The 17,013-nt window shown below is 36.9% G+C and overlaps 1 protein-coding gene across 12 annotated transcripts in view; it reads right to left on the bottom strand.

Annotated features, from left to right (window-relative positions):
* The window catches only part of PPP1R9A (protein phosphatase 1 regulatory subunit 9A), a 292,981-nt gene that overhangs the window by 81,502 nt on the left and 194,466 nt on the right, over positions 1 to 17,013 (bottom strand). For 8 of the 12 annotated variants that reach the window (XM_059933861.1, XM_059933860.1, XM_059933865.1 and 5 more), the window contains exon 7: positions 12,704 to 12,769. The exons of the other annotated variants lie outside the window; for them this stretch is intronic. In XM_059933861.1, coding sequence (XP_059789844.1) covers positions 12,704 to 12,769 — 66 coding nt within the window. The remainder of the gene's footprint in view (positions 1 to 12,703; positions 12,770 to 17,013) is intronic. 12 annotated transcript variants of the gene reach the window in all.

Raw genomic sequence — 17,013 nt, 5'->3', positions numbered from 1 at the left:
TTGTAACCAGACATCTGCTAACTTTTGGTCTCATAAATATAATGTCCTAGAAGACCTTGCCACATGAATCTTTTGAAAGCAAACTGGTCATTTCTGAAGTAAAACTCTTCCTTTCCCTAAACCTGCTCCTCTTCTTGGATTCCCAGTTTTGGAGTAGGTACCAGCTTCTACCCAAGGCCAAGCAAACTTCCAGGCCTCTGTTCTCCTCACTGATCGACTCCCCTCCTGCCCCGGCGGTCCAAGATGAATATCCATCTACTTAGCACATCCCGTGAAGCTGCTGGCATAAGACTCTTCTAACCCACTCCTTTATGTTTCCATGGTATGCCTTCTGTCACTCAGGAAGCTCGGCTGTTTTTATATCTGCCTCCTCCCAACTACTTCTTTCAACTGCAGGTTCCCTGAGAATGCCAGGCATAATCTATCCCTGTGATCCCAGTGTGGCTGGCACACTGCTTGGCATACAGTAGGCGCTGAACAAATGTTTGCTGAGTGAATTAATACAGTTTTAGCCACATCTGCACAGCACAGCAGAGCCTGATTTTCCTGTTAATGCTCAGCTTTCAAGTAAGAAATACAGTGAAGCACAGCTGCAGCTGGGGCCTAAATGACCCTGTTGGGGATTTTCTCTTGCTGTTAGGTTCAACCATTAGCAGTAATTTTTGCTGCAGCAATGTTTGTTCTGGTAAATTCAGGGAAACTAAATGGGGCTAATCATAAAAATAGCCTTAATTACGCAGTTTTTGTTGGAATTTGTTTACTGGAATTGAATTTGGTTATATATATTTTCAGACTCAGTTCTGTGGGAGAATAGAAGAGAGTTGCTTTTTCTCTGGAGGAGAAAGACCTCAAACTAACACTTTAATGTTTAAAATTCCTAAGTCTGTGCCAACCATCCAGATGGCTTTCAGCAAAAGCATCCCCTTCCCTGCAAAGGCATCTCTCTTTCCATTTTCTGTCAGTTGACTTCTGTGTGTCCTGATTTTGTAGTGTTGCGCTACTTAGTCTCTTTTCCCATCACTGGGAATAACAGCACCTTCTTCATAAGGTGGTTGGGAGAATTTCCAGTAGTGATATATTCAAAGTATTGATCACAGTGCCTAGAATATGCTAAATGACAAGATGACTTTATGACTACGATTATTTTCACTGTGCCTTGTTTCTCTAGGACAATGCCACAGAACAGTACAACAAAAAAAGAGCATGGCTTGGAGGCTGGAGAGACCAGGGCCCCAAAAGAGAAAAAACAATGTCACAGCTGTATGATAGTGGGCAAGTCATTTAGCTTGTATCTTCCGTGATCTCTTCTATAAAATGGTTCAAAAGATACCAATCTCATAGGTATTGAGAGGATTCAAAGAAATAAAATATGTAAAACATCCAACATGATGGCCCAAGATATATATTCATTTCTCTCGTTTATCAAGTCATTCAAAATTTTCTTGTCAGTCTTTGTTCTCAGAATGTTTTCTGACATTTCACTCCATTCTTACTGTCTAGTCGTCAAATCAAGAAACATCTAAAATCTCTATCTTGATTACTCATAAGGCCTCTTGTGTTCCCTGCCTTCAGATGCTCAGCTCCTCAGGTCACTGATAATACTGCTAGCAAATTATTCTTCCTAAAATTCTGACCAGATAGATATAAGATTTGCCTATAAAATCTTCTGTAACAATTCAAACTCATTTTTCCCTTCTTAAAATTGTTACAGCAATTGTGGTAGACCATTCAAAAATCAGAATTAGATATTACAGAGTTTTTAAGTTTTTTTTTAGTTTTTTTCTCCCTTCCTTTTCAAAAGTATACTCCTCAAAAGCAGGGACTCTCTTTACCACTCTGGTAGGTAGGCTCTAAAATGACCCCTAATGATCCCTTCTTCCTGGACAATCATGCTCTTGTATAATCCTTTCCCTTGAATGTGGACTGGATCTACAGACTCACTTCTTTTTTTAAAAAAATTTATTTATTTTTTATTTTTGGCTGTGTTGGGTCTTCGATGCTGTGTGCGGGCTTTCTCTAGTTGCGGCGAGCTGGGACTACTCTTCGTTGCAGTGCACGGTCTTCTCATTGTGGTGGCTTCTCTTGTTGCGGAGCACGGGCTCTAGGCGCACAGGCTTCAGTAGTTGTGGCACATGGGCTTCAGTAGTTGTGGCACACGGGCTCAACAGTTGTGGCTCGTGGGCTGTAGAGCGTAGGCTCAGTAGTTGTAGCGCATGGGCTTGGTTGCTCCATGGCATGTGGAATCTTCCCAGACCAGGGCTTGAACCCGTGTCCCCTGCATTGGCAGGCAGATTCTTAACCACTGCGCCACCAGGGAAGTCCCTACAGACTCACTTCTAACAAGCACAATACAACAAAAGTGATGGGGTGTCACTTCTAAGATTAGTTTACAAAAAACTGTGACTGGCATCTCTTTTGTCTTCCTGCTCTTGAAAAACAAGCCACCATGTTGTATGTGGCCCCATGGAGAGGCGCACATCACAAGGAACTGATGTTTCTGGCCAACAGCCAGCAAGGACCTGAGGCTTGCCAAAAGGCACATGAGGGAGCTTGGAAGTAGATCTCCTGCATTCTGCCAACAACTGTGAGTGAGCCTGGAAGCAGATCTTCCTCCAGTTGAGCATGTATATGACTGCAGTTCTGGCTGAAACCTTATTTTTGGCCTTGCAAGAGATCTTGAGTCAGAGGTATCCAGGTAAACTGACCAACAGATACTGTAATGTGTGAATACTTCTTATTTTAAGTTGCTGAGTTTTGGTGGTAATTTGTTATAGAGCAATAGAAAGGGGGTACTGCCATAACAAATATAGAAAAACAGGGAAGTCTGGAAACAGGCAGTGAATGAAGGCTGGAAGAATTTTGAAGAGTATGTTAAAGCAGCCTAAATTGCCTTGAAAAGACTGTAAGTGGAGATCTGGAAGGGGGATCCTTGTTGTGTAGTGGCAGAAAGCTTTGCCACATTATCACCTTCTGTAAGGAAAATGTAGGAAATATCCCTACTGAACTGAGTGAGCCAGGGAAGTAGATTTCAAACAAAGTGCTGAAGGCGCTGCCTGATTTCTTCCTGCTGCTGCTACTAAAATATGACAGAGACCAATTGAGAGGACTGTTGAACAGAAAGGAACCAAGACTTGATGGTTCTGAAAGTCTTGATTCTAAAATTAAGAAATGGTTTCCAAACAAAGTTCAAATCTAGGATACTGTCATGGTCTAAAAATGAAGCAGCAGCTGTGACCATTAAACTCTTTTGTTAAGAATTTTGAGCTTAGGAAACTCAAATTTTTTATAATAGGTGGTAAGCAAGTCTGTCACCTACCCTGAAGAGAGATACTATCTCTATTTTCCAAGGTTGTTCACTATACAAATATCATTGAAAAAATAATCTGAAACAAAGGCCATCATGCCTCTGCTCACAAGACATGCAGAGAAGTGAGAGAGCCATGGGGGAATTGTCTCCCAACAATATCCACCCTCATTTCTACATTATCTTGGCAACTGGTGAATTTTTCCATGAGTATGACATTCCCTTGACTACACTGATAAGTGTGACCAAAACTGGCTAGGACCAAAACTGTTCAGTCTGTCTCACAGCATATAATTAAAACTACTATTAAAAGAACTCCAAACAGCAGAATGAGCCCAACTTGCAGTACTGAGATCAACCATACTCCCCAGGCTTCCAGACTCTACTGGCTAAACAAATCCCATAAACCATCAGGGTCTACCTTAGAAATCTAGGTGGCTTTCTCCTTAAGCTTCTTCATTGAGTTTTCCACTTGGTCTAAGGTATTAATCCAGGTATAGCAGGAAGTATCAGTGATTGCACAGACTAGGCATTGGACCACAGGAGGAAATCTAGGGTTCAGGGCGATTCTATCACCCATATCAACCCTGGCCAGTGAGTTGAGGTCAACCTGAATGCCTTCCAGGATAGAGGTGGTGTCATTGATAACATCACCTAAAGTTTGGAACAAATTTTGGACCACCTTATCTAATTAAATGACTCCAAACCTAAGAATAATTGCATATAAATAAAAAGTCAGCTATCCCCCAAGAAAGCAACCCTGATTAACTAAGAACAGCCTCACTTCGGAGGGATCTCTAATGTCATCTGAGGGCTACATGATCTGATAATTACAGTGTTTCTTTTAATACATGAAGGTCTCTTATGACTACCCCTAAGCTTCATGAAAAGTCTCAAGAGTTTGATCAATTGCCACAATTTGTTTCTATAGTTTGCCATCCTAAACTTTAATCTGTAATTTTCCAAGTGACAGACCAACAGGCTGTTGACAGCAGCTCAAAAGTCAGTAAAAATATCACAAGGTTCATCAAGGGGAGTACTGGCCAGAGTTATAAGTATGACCTTGAATTCTGCCCAATGAGCAAAGTGACCATGTTCATTTTTGGGTCTGCATAGCTAGTGCTGAGGTTGGAAAGCCTAGCAGATGGAATTGGACAGCTTGGCTGAACCATTGGTGAAACAAGCCCAGGCATTTAAGGAAACCTCTATGAACCAAAGGCCTCATTGAGCTAGACGCCTTGTTTCAGGAGGATAGTAGCAGATAGTTCCCCCCAAATAAAAAGCTGCTACTCGTTCATGTAAATCTAAGATGCTGCTGGGCCAGGCTAACAGCTTTCTTGAATCTATCACTTCCATTTGACAAGCAAAGTCTGTTGGGCCCTTCCAACCTTATTGATCAGTGAGGTCAAGTTGACCCACATCAAACTGAGAATATTAGGCCAGAGAGTGACAAGGCCTCCATGGGTCAAGCATTCAGTTTCAGTTTCCATAAGAGCTTAGTAGGAGGTTAATAGCTATCCCATCTCCTCTTTTTTTGGTTGCTGCATCAGGCATGCAGTGTTGTGTTGAGAAATGGCCTGAGTATTCTGGCAGCCATTAAGTGTTTAAATAAACTGCGATTTACCCTTCTCTTCCTGCGATTCTGTATTGTTTCTGCTGGACCACCTGGAATAAAACAGGGAGAGTCATCTACATATCCTACTATCACCACCTGTAATAAAACTGGGAGAGTCATCTACATATCCTACTATCACTTCTCTATATGTGGCAATCCTTGAGTGGGAGAATCTCCACTGTCACCTAATGGCACAAAAAACTACAGGCATATAAGAAATCAATTCCATTGCAGATTTAGCAGTGGACGCATAACAGCTTTACATTGCATCTGCCAAAAGGGTCCCATCCACCCTTTAAAGGCCTCTTCAGCTTTCCTTCTTGCTTTGGACTCTGCCCAAACCACATCAGTTGAATCTGGATATTCCTTCTCACTATGGGATCAGGTGAGATGCTGACTGGTGAGCCAGTATCCACAGAACCATAAAGTTTGAGTGCCTCCCCTCCCAAAGTTTCCCAGTATATTCAAGGGGTTCGTATAGCATTTGATCTCTCTGGAGGACAAAGAGATCTATCTTAGCCTGACCCCTCATCATCTTTCTCCTAAAAGCAGCTGAGGTTAGGGTAGTAAGAGGGGACATCAAGGGGTACGGAGGCAGAGAGAAGCTCTGTGCCTGTAATAAGGTGCCGTAATAATTCATTTTCAATTATTCAATTGATTCAACCATTCAATTTCATGTAATAAGTAATAGTGCATTTTCAGTTTTGAGCAGTGCAGTGGCTAATATGTTTTAACCAAACTTCCAATGTCTGTGGTCCACCTAAAGCACTATGCAGGGTGAGTCATCATTACTGATAGAACCAATTTAGCTTCAGGGAGTTTTTGACTCAGAAGCCTTATCCTTGACTCCTACAACAGGGACTCTGTTATGGAGTCCATCTCAATCTGGAGTCCAGTCATAAGTGTAGTGTGAACATAAGGGATGGGGACATTTTTCAAGTGGTAATGCTGACTGCAAGAATTTATCCAGATTGTTTTGAACAAAATAGTGTCTCATTCTCTGGTGAGTTACTTTTATCAGCATTATAGACCAGTTAGGACCCAAATACTCATCCATGGTTTCCCACAGGAGTTTGTCAATCTGAAAGAAATCTCCCTGACAGGGCTAATCTTCCCTTATAGCAGTCAAGACCCACTGCAAAAAGCTTCACGACATTTTACTGTCTGAGTGAATCTAAAGTTGGCATGATAAACTGCAGGAGGGGTTGAGTCAAAAGGCAGCCCAACTGTTGCTATTTCTCCTTAACTAGCATTATGTTCCTTGTCCCATAATCTCCCCAGTGAACCAGCCAAAGTGTTAAGGATTTACCAGGCTTTTGACTATGACAATGACAAATTCCTTCCTTTCATGCTCAGTGTCAGTATGTATCCCTGTAACTGCTGTCTGAACAAGGTCAAGACCTTCTTCTAACCCAGAATGGGTCTTCATACTAGTTGATTTTTGTATCACTATTTTTGTGTTGGTATCTCAAGCCACAATTTCCAAAGAGTGATAAGAGAGCCAGAGGATTCCTGCACATGCAGGCATGTCAGTAGAGACACCCAGACATGCCTGGTAACCTGCATCTTTCATAACAGGCAGTAAGTATTACTGTCCTTGCTCGAGAGGGAAAGTCTACCTGTATCTTCCAAGACTGTTATCTATACAAACACTTGAACAGATAGTCTAGAACAAAGGGCAGTCAATGCCTCAGAAATGTTAGACCCTTGGAGAGAACTGTTTCCCAATTTATTTATTTATTTATTTTTTACTTATCAAAGTCTTCTGGTGTTGACATTTTACCCACTCAAATGAAGCACAGAAACCTTATTTCCCTTTACCCCGATGATTATTTAATGGAAAAAAATGTCTAGAAAGTCAGCTGATTTTTAAAGTCCCTACAATATTATTCAGTTTACCTTTTCAAAGACTTTCCAACCATTATTCCTTTCTATATACTCAGCTCTGCAGGTACACTGGTCTTTTTATTTCTTGAGCACACCTAATATTGGCCCAGCTTCTTAGTTACAGAAAACAAACAATAACAACAAACAACTTCTTGCAGATAAAAATTGAAACCATAAATCTCAGATTCATGCTTTTACTTTTGTATGTCCTTTGTTGTGATGATTCTTTTATACTATGGTTATCTGGCCTTTTGACAGATTGCCTGGAAAATGATTTAAATTCTTTACCATATATATTTATTGTTTCCACAGCAAAATAGCAAGCTTCTTGGGAGTATAAACTATATTTTTCTATGACTCAATATTTCTAATTCAATTCCTCTTAATAAATGATAGCTACTTACTAAGACATAAATGCCATTGTCTTTAAATCTCTGATAAATATATTCTATATGAGGAGGGAACCAGTGATCCCTATTTTTCCCACTGAGATCCAGAACTAAACAGTCAACAGACCAAAGTAGACCTCTGTATTCAAATGTCACATTGCAATTTCAAATTGGCAGCCTTCCTTGAGTTTCATTTTATTTGCCAAGGAAACAATGAAGCACTTATTCTGATGCCAGCAGGACTGTGGGAAGAGACTAAGAGATTTGTATTTCCCTAAATCTTTAATCTGCAGAAGAGAACAACTACACTGACCAAGTGGCACATGTTACTATTATCTTAATAATTCTTTAATCATACAACGAATTGAATCTTGGAAAATATGGTGTATTCATATAAAAATTGACTCATATGATTGCAAAAATGCTGATTATCACATAGAACCAGAAGTTACAGCTACAGAATTTATAGTAAACAAAAAAGTAAAACCAACAAAAATATTATTGATGGTATTTCTATGGATTATCTACAGATTAATAATAAATATAATCTCAAACTTATAATTCCCTTTGAGGGAGAATAATTTTACTCCTTTCCTCATTATGGCTATCTGGTGGTTTGTGGAAGCAATTTCTTCTTGAGAAGTGTCTGTAATACCAGGACTCAAAAGTCTTTACGTCAGTTTTCCTGGCATCTTTAAACTGGACAACTCCAGCTCTGATTGCATCTAACCTTTCCCACAAACTCCCATTACCCTAGGCTATTTACAATGCATATTCTGTTCCAGCAGGTGTGAGGCTGAGTGGAGAAATCTGTAATCTTAAAGAAGTACTATGAGAGTCCCACTTTGAGACACAGAGTCTCAAGTCATTTTATAGGTCCTTGGAGAGCAGGAATCATGTCATATTCACTTTATAGCCACATAACTATTAAACATAAGCAATTGGACATGGCAGATTTTAGTTTTCTTCATTAAATATTGAGTTGACACAAAGAGTATTTATGAAATATACAAAAAGTATAATGAATAATGATGTAACCACCACCGGTTAACTAACAACTTAAGAAAAGGAGCAGTACCACTACATTTCAATTATAATCCTCTCTGTGTGCCTCTCTGATTCTATTTTAGTCGCCTGCCCTTCGGAATAATTCTGCTGAATTTTATTATTCTTGTTGTTCTTTAGTTTTACTATATTTTTTAAATGACTAAACAATGTATCATTAATTTTTACATGATTTTAAACTTCATATAAATGGAATCATGTATTCTTCTGTGCCTTTCTCCTTTTAATGGTATGCTCCTGAAATTCCTCTAACTGTTGTGAACTGCAGAAACAACTTCTGTGTATCATTCCACTGAATGAATATACTACAATATATTTACCCATTCTCTTCTTGATAGAGATGTCAGTTGTATCCAATTCTTTTCTATTACAAGAATGATATTATACATGTTTTACACCTCATGAATTTAAGAATTTTACTAAGGTGTTTAGGAAGAAATATAATTGTTGAGTCAACTTTACTAGAGAATGCCAAATTGTTTTTCAAAGTGAATGGGACTATTTATACTCCTATTGCAGAGAATAAGAGTTCCTTTTACTCCATATCCCCACCAAAACTTAAAATATCCAATTTAAATCAATTTAGTAGGTAGGAAACAGTATTTCATTTTGGTTTTTAACTTTTACATTTTGATTCCTAATATGTTTGGGCATCTTTTCATGTGTTCATTGGCCACTGAGATTTCTTCTGCTACGATATGACTATTCAAGCCAATAGCCCATAAGCAGTCTTTCCCACTGGCTCATGGAGGACTCTTTAGATAATTCTCTTTCAGTTATTTAGTTTTCAAATATTTTCTTCCAGCTTCTGGTATGTCTTTTTGCTTTCACAAAGGCATTCTTTTGATGAATAGAAGTTCTTAATCTTAATGTCAATTTTCTCAATTGTTTCCTTTATGGATTTCCTTAACATAATGAACCATTTCTTACACTGAAGTCATAAAGATATTCTTGTACACTGTCTTCTAAATTTTATAGTTTTGCTTTTCACATTTGAATAGTTAATCTATCTGGAATGTAGCCCATGGGGCTCTAGCTTTAAGATGGAGTTCTTCAATTAGAATTCCACTTTGGGTGGGCCATGGGCTTTTTCTATTGTAACCCAAAGCAACACCAGTTACAGTATAATCATAATATAGAGAACACTTAGGATAAGTATGACATTATGATAGAGATATGAAAGAAGCCAGACATTAAAAAGTATGTACTTTATGATTCCATTCAAATGACATTCTAGGATTGACAAAATTTTAGTGTCAGAAAGCAGACTGAATGCTTTTTTGGGGCTGAGAGTGACTGCAAAGTTCTATAAGGGAACTATTTGAGGTAATGAAAATGTTCTGTATCTTTATTGTGGTGGTGGTTATTCATCACACTGTTAACCTAAACACATTTGAAATTGGTGCACTTTATTGTATATAAATTATTCTTCATTAATGTTGATTTTAATATGTGAAATATGGATATATAGTAATAAAAATTATCAAATTACACACTTAAGATCTGCACATTTTGTTCTATGTCAATAAAATAATTTTCAAAAACCCCTTTAAAATCCAGAATTCCAAAAATCAGTTAAGAGTTTTTACCACCACCCTTACTAGCATCAATATCAGTTTAAAATAAATGGAGCCCTTATCAGACCAGGCAAACCTCCACAGTAAGGCATCTTTAGGATGTCAGTCCTTGGTCAGGTCACCATTTAGTTTTTCCTGCTGATGAAAATGTATTTCTATGATTGAAGGCTATTTCTAAGTTAATACAATGGGCAGGAGAAGATGGTTATCTATGCAGTATTGATCTTGGCATCATTTAGGCCATTTCAACTATTCTGTTTCTACTACATGTTTATTCAGTTGTGACTAAAAAGTCATGTCAATGTGAGTCACCAGGTTGCCATTTCTAAGGTCCTAAAGGTTTTCAAGGAACGAAATATGCATATTTATTTTTTTGGTTTTACATGCAGAAGATTTTGGTGCAGTGTGATAGAGATAGGGTCTTCTTGTAAATTCATGGTCTCTCAAAACAATTAAAATGTGGTAGCAAAAGCCCACAGAACAGTGCTAAACCCCAAAGTGCCAAAGACAAGTACAGCTTATTCCTTCAGCCTTTTCCCTATCTTCAATCTCTAGTCTAACTAGGTTTCACATTTCTTTTACCCCTGTATTCTATGCCATTCTTCCTTCACTATTTCAGATTATGTTCCTAACTAAATTTCATTCTCCTCATTTAACTCTACTCTCCACTTTTCATCTTAATATCCTTTGAGTGATTCAAGTCAGTTCAATTTCTTGGCTTCCTCTAATCTGCCCAGTGCTGTGCTCATCCCTGTATGTATTAAAAATCAACCAGCTGGGCTTCCCTGGTGGCGCAGTGGTTGAGAGTCTGCCTGCCAATGCAGGGGACATGGGTTCGAGCCCTGGTCTGGGAGGATCCCACATGCCGCGGAGCAACTGGGCCCATGAGCCACAATTACTGAGCCTGCGCGTCTGGAGCCTGTGCTCCGCAACAAGAGAGGCCGCGACGGTGAGAGGCCCGCGCATCGCGATGAAGAGTGGCCCCCGTTTGCCGCAACTAGAGAAAGCCCTCGCACAGAAACGAAGACCCAACGCAGCCAAAAATAAATAATAAATAAATAATTAATTAATTAATTAAATAAAAAATAATAATCTCTAAAAAAAAAAAAAAAAAAAAAAAAATCAACCAGCTATCGAGACCTGTCATTGAAGACATTACAAGCTTATGGGTAAACAATGATAGAGAGCGATACACAAGGTGCTACTGACTCAATTAAGAAAGGGCCCTCAGCCCAGCTGAGAGAGCCCAGGAAAGCTTTTTGGAGGAGACAGATGAAATCTAAACAGAGCCCTGAAAGGTGAACAGGATTAGTGGGCACAAAAGAGCAACAAAGAGTGTATGGAATGACATTCAAGGTAGAGAAAACAGGAGGAGCAAAGGCATGGGAAACCACAGGATCCTTATGGCCCACTGGAAAGTTAGTCAGTTTCCCAGGCTAATAAGGCCCATCTCTCACTAAGCATTTTAGCATTTTAGAGCTTTTTGGTAAAAAATTATATTCAATTTATAAATGTTTTTAAAGTTGGAAAAATGCTGTCATTTGTGTTTGTTTCTGTGACATTTCTGTAACACTGCAAACTCTGCAGTTCATCACTAAATTGTTCTAGCATGGTTTCTAGAAAGTAAAAAGTCTATAATCTCAGAGGAATTTAATGGCTTAGAAGTACTTGATGAAGTGTATCTGATATTTCATATTTGGCTCATGAATTAATATGACAATGTGGTAGTTGGAAAGAAAATAAGAAAACATATTCAAATCACTTGAATTATGATAAACAAAATAAAACTAAAAAAATGAGCTACAAAAAGATGGCATTATTTAGGCAAAGGTTTCTATTCTACTAATTTCCCTTTACATTGCACATCTTCCTGTCTCTGCTCCATGTTATAAATAATAATGTTTCTATACACAAAGAATATTTCTAGAGAGGACCTTTCAAGTAGAGGAAGATGTCCACCTCCTGGGGATAGTGCATTTATGTGTGTGTATATGTGCGTGTGCACGCACGCATGTGTACACTGCTTAGGTAAGACCAAGAATGGATACAGTCTTTAACTGAATGTCTTCCAAGCACCTTATGATTCTGGGTTTCAATGACAATGACCACTACTATAGATTTGGGGATCACAAACCAAAGGACATAATTAAATTAAATAATTTTAAAGGTCCAGTCAAACTGGAGTCTGTAAACAAGCTGTTTTTCTTGTATTGTACTTCTATTCTTCTGGCTCCTCTAATCACCATAAAGCAATCTCCCTTTTTAATGTACCTGACTTTCCATTTCTAAGTTATTCTATCGCTGTTACTGGCAGCTAAAGATAGTGAGAATTAGTTTATGATTTAAAGTGTAAAATCTTTTTACACATTTTAGTATGCCTACCATATAAATTGTGCAAACAAGTACTACTATAAGTTAAATATATACACGTTTAGTTTTTTGAAAAATTAAGAACTTTGTATCAAACGATCCTTTTCTAAAAAGATAATCACTGGATTTAAAGACAATATAAGTCACCGTGTACGTTATATTTTATAAACATCATACAACTCTGTTGTTGGATATCTTTTTCTTCCTTGAATATAAATCACAAAATATTTAAAATGTTAGGGGTTTAAAACATCCATGGTTAAATATTAGGAAGTGAGTCCAAATTGCAGAAACTGTGCCTAAAATATGTGCTATGTTTCAGAGTTAATTATTTTTCAATTGTTTATCTTCAAACTATTATTCAACATACAAAACACATGGCTCTAGAGAAGTTCTTCCAAGCACAGAGCTAGTTAATAAGACAAATAGAATATTTAACTTCACACATGAAAGCAGGAAGGTACAGATAAGCATTATTTTCCATCAAAAAACAAACCTTAAGGAAATAGTTGTTATTGTTATTGCAGTTGCCAGACACTCCTTGCAATTCAGCCACAGTGTTCTAAAATGGTTGACAACAAAAATTAAAAAAGGCTTTTTCCCCCACTAGAGAGAGCAGCCTAATGAGAGAAAAAACACTGAAGTTCCAGTGCTTGCTGTAACACGAACTTTCAAGAACTAATACCCCTAACGCTTAGTTTCTTAGCCCTATACACACAGCATAAAGCCAGTTCACATTACTAAAAGGCCATCCATAATAACTGCAGTCTCTTGTTCACACGACACCAGCTGCTTCCAGACAGGGACAGCAAACAGCATGAGTCAAGTTTAATGTTATCCCTTTAAAGCTTTTCACATAAAAATTACATTGTTGTAAACCTTTAACACATGCAAACCATAGCTTCCATTGTATTTCTGTCTCTAAGTATTACATATTAACACAAGCAATAAAAATGCATATCCATGTAGGCAGTTGCTCTAAATGGTATTCAGTACTTTAAAAGATTCTAATAAAAAATGTTGTCATGATACAGTTGTTAATAATAATTTCTAGTAATAAAAACAAATTATGAAAGAAAGATTAAATTATATTTTAAGAGAAGGAGCCTCGGTTTCTGGAGTGATGATTAATCTTGCTATGAACTACTACACAAAGCGGCTTTGAAATGCCATCTATACTCTAAGACTTTAAAGTGTAATGAATATTATATTTAAAGAAGCAAGACCAAAATAATCATATAATTTTAAAAGTGTATGTAAAATAATTCATTTTAATGTGAATGACCATTATATACTTTCTAATTAAAAAAAGTGGTACAGTACCAGTTCATACTTCATTTCCAGTCTGAGCCCACAGGGTTTCACACTGCATATTGCTCTTTGATAGAAACAGATACCCAAAATATACATACATGACCTACGCTACACAAAACATATACCAGAATTACATCATCTCACCATTAAAAGGTAAACATTGATAACTGTGGCGTATGAATGGAAATTAAACTTGTATTGAAAATAAAATCTAGTTGAAAAATTTACCATACCCCCAGAATTTCGTGGGATAGTGCTGTCTGAGGGGTTTACTGAAATCCTCCATGGTTACCTTTCAGATTGTTTTAAAAAAAAAAAAAAGAAGGAAAGAAAGAGAAATGAACAATAATTCTATAAATCCAGAAGTACAATCACCCAATCACAGATATATTCAGATCTACGTTTAAAATTTTTCAGTGGTTCAGATTTATACCTCCCTCTTCTTTACAGGATCCTCCCTTTTATTTTTCAGCCTTTAGGCAGAGCCATTTTAACTTTTTAAAAAAATCATAATGTTTAACAGAGAATGAACAGAAACAGGAATGCAATTCAAACTGAACTGGGTGTTTGCTTATTTTAAACTCTATTCTAGTTTAAATATTTGAAGGAAAAAAAACAGAAAATTCAGACGTTTAAATGAAGTTTGGGTATTATCTATATATTTTAAATTCTACTGGAGTATGATTTATAATTTCTTAAAGCATTAAAACAGATGTATATAAGCACACACAATACATAGTAAGGTATTCTTAATCCTAAATATGGTTCTGATAAGACGCCCACTGAACTTTTACAATTTCAGGATATATTTCTCACATTGCAATGTTTTCCCTGTAGGCAATTCAAGCAAGCAACTCCCCTCTGTCAATGTGACAGGTTCCAAGTTAGAATCAACCTTGGATTATTTGACCAAAACCAGAGCTATCTATTCTTCGGTAGACAAAGCTGATCTAAGTGCTGGCTCTGGAAATTAGTTGGATGAACATGGTTGCTCTGCATTTAATTAGAGTTTTTCCTGGCTGGCCCAGGGAATGTCACAGGGGATATTATCAAATAAAAACGATTCTAACTTTGGAATCATAGGATGATTCTATAAATGATAAGAAAAACAAGAAACCAAGCGATTGATTACACAACTCAGGGTTAGCAAAGATATGTAAATCAATAAGTTGTTCAATTACATATAAAATTAAATCAATTATTCAAGGACCATTTACTCACTGGATAGCAAATACTGGTTCTTCTCATTTCCAGTATGTCTTTTACTTTTCATTAACACAGAGAGAGAATAAATAAAAATTAAGGACATAACACTCAGATCAATCAATTTAACAATATCTGGTTAAATTGTAACCAGATAGTAAAAAATTAGTAAGAAGTGAATTTAATCAAGTAAAGAAATTAACATGTGTACACAAAAGTAGATTTTTACTATTTGCAGGGTTTTCATCTCTCCGATGCACAGAAAATTAATGGTAGGTTTTAGTTGGGCATGCTTTAGTGAGGCAGTGTGTAACACACAAGAAAGGGAAAAAGGTACGTCCGAGAGGAACACGAGAGAGAAAGAAACAATGGGAAAGGGTTCCTTGACCTTTTCAATAAAGTGAAGGTTACTTGGAGTAGCATAATAGCAAGCACCTGCTTTCTATTTCTACAACTTACAGACAGAAGAAAAAGTTTAACCTAAAGCTAATCTCTGTTTTTTTGTAAAATAGTTGTATACTTAGCTATTCTTCCCTTTAAGCCCTATCTTCATAGGCTACTTCTGAATTAAGTATTTACCTATAGTAAAATAATTCTGCAAGTTTTCAATCCCCCTATTATTAGAAATATAGAACAAAGAATTACAGAGCCTAAGTATTACAAGAAACTCCATAAGCCAAAACAGGAATCTTCCTTCCAGCATCTCTTGTTCCCCAGTTACTCTGTGTGTGCCTAAAAACAGACAGACCCATCAGTCTGCTCCATTCAAAATCAGCAGTGTGTTGCAAAGAGTCCAGGCCTTGGAGTCAGGAAGACCTTGTTCCCATCCTAAATCTGGCAACCACTAGCTATACCACTAGAAAAAGCCTCAATTACTACGTTTTTAGAAAAAAAAAAAAAAAAAAAAAGATTCTTCTGCTTGCTGTAAAGATTACATGAAACCATGTAGGAAAGGCACCTGGCCAAGTGCCTGGCACTGAATATTTATTTACCCTCCTTGCCCCTGAGAATATCTGCTCAGGTGACAATCAACTAACTCTGCTTTCCTTATAAAAACAGGCAAACAAACAAAATCCATATGATGTACTCCTAAGTATAAATGTTGAATGATAAATATTCCTTTTGCATTTAGTCAAATTTTTAAATTAGAGAAAATCTTATATTAAAAAAAAGCTTTAGCTGCTTAAGTTGAAAAATTTGGGGGATGAATGTGATCAATTCCTCAAAATAACTGGAGGAAGTATGTAGTAAATGATCTAAAAATTTCAGTTGGGAAGCCTCAATTAAAGAACTATCTTATTTCCCCTCTTTCCTTGTTAGACCTGATGCTTTATTTCACAGGCTCATGGAATATTAGAAACTGGAAGGAATTTAGAGATTTAGTCCAATACCTACCCGTACTTTAAAGCAAAGACACTGAGGTCCACAGAGACTGAAAAATTTGGCTTCCTCACCTTCCACCACTTGATGTCACCCGTACTCCCCTGAACCTCAGATCCAAATTCTTTCTAACAGAGTGAGCAGGTAAAAGCCAAACCTGCCGAGAATGATTCTACAATCCTAATTCAGGCTTGAAGCCAAAGCAAATCAGTGTCTCTGATAAAACACAAACCTGAAAACTAGGGAAGATGAAAGTTCAAATATTTGAGGAAATCACTTTTTTAGTTTCGAAATCCAAGATAACATTTTCATATATAATATCGTAGTATAGTAAAAAAAAGAAAAACCAAACTTGCCATTTAAAGTGAATTCTGAAAGTGAAAAACTAAATCAACTAAATAGAATTCTAAGAAACTAATTCACTCAAGTGAAGAATTTCTAATGTTTACTCTTAGATCAACAGTTAACTGAATCACCATTTTAAAATTTTCTACTACAATAAAGAGAGAATACATCCTCATTATACTACAAACAGATGAAAAATTAAGATACAATTGGGTTAGAACACTCCAGACTAAAAATACATGAAAAATATTTGAATGGTCTCGTCATTGATCTTCACTAGGTCCTGGCTAGAAACCAAAAAAAGTTCTGGAAAAAGAATATATTCAGATGAGTAGAGGTTGAACATATGAAGTTACACTATCCTTATTTATATCAGCTGGTATGAAGAAGAGTATTTGTTATACCTGAATATTTACTATGTTTATGAGGTATGAAATACTGCAACTAAATTGTTGATGGATCCTTTGACATGCCAATGTGAAACATATGCATGTTTAAACATGTTTATAATAAAGTATGTTGTCCCATTTTATCAATGTACATTTGGCATTTACATTAGAAATA

The sequence above is a fragment of the Balaenoptera ricei genome, chromosome 9, assembly GCF_028023285.1.
Source record: "Balaenoptera ricei isolate mBalRic1 chromosome 9, mBalRic1.hap2, whole genome shotgun sequence".
Taxonomy (NCBI): domain Eukaryota; kingdom Metazoa; phylum Chordata; class Mammalia; order Artiodactyla; family Balaenopteridae; genus Balaenoptera; species Balaenoptera ricei.
This window is presented reverse-complemented; position numbering and strand designations above follow the sequence as displayed.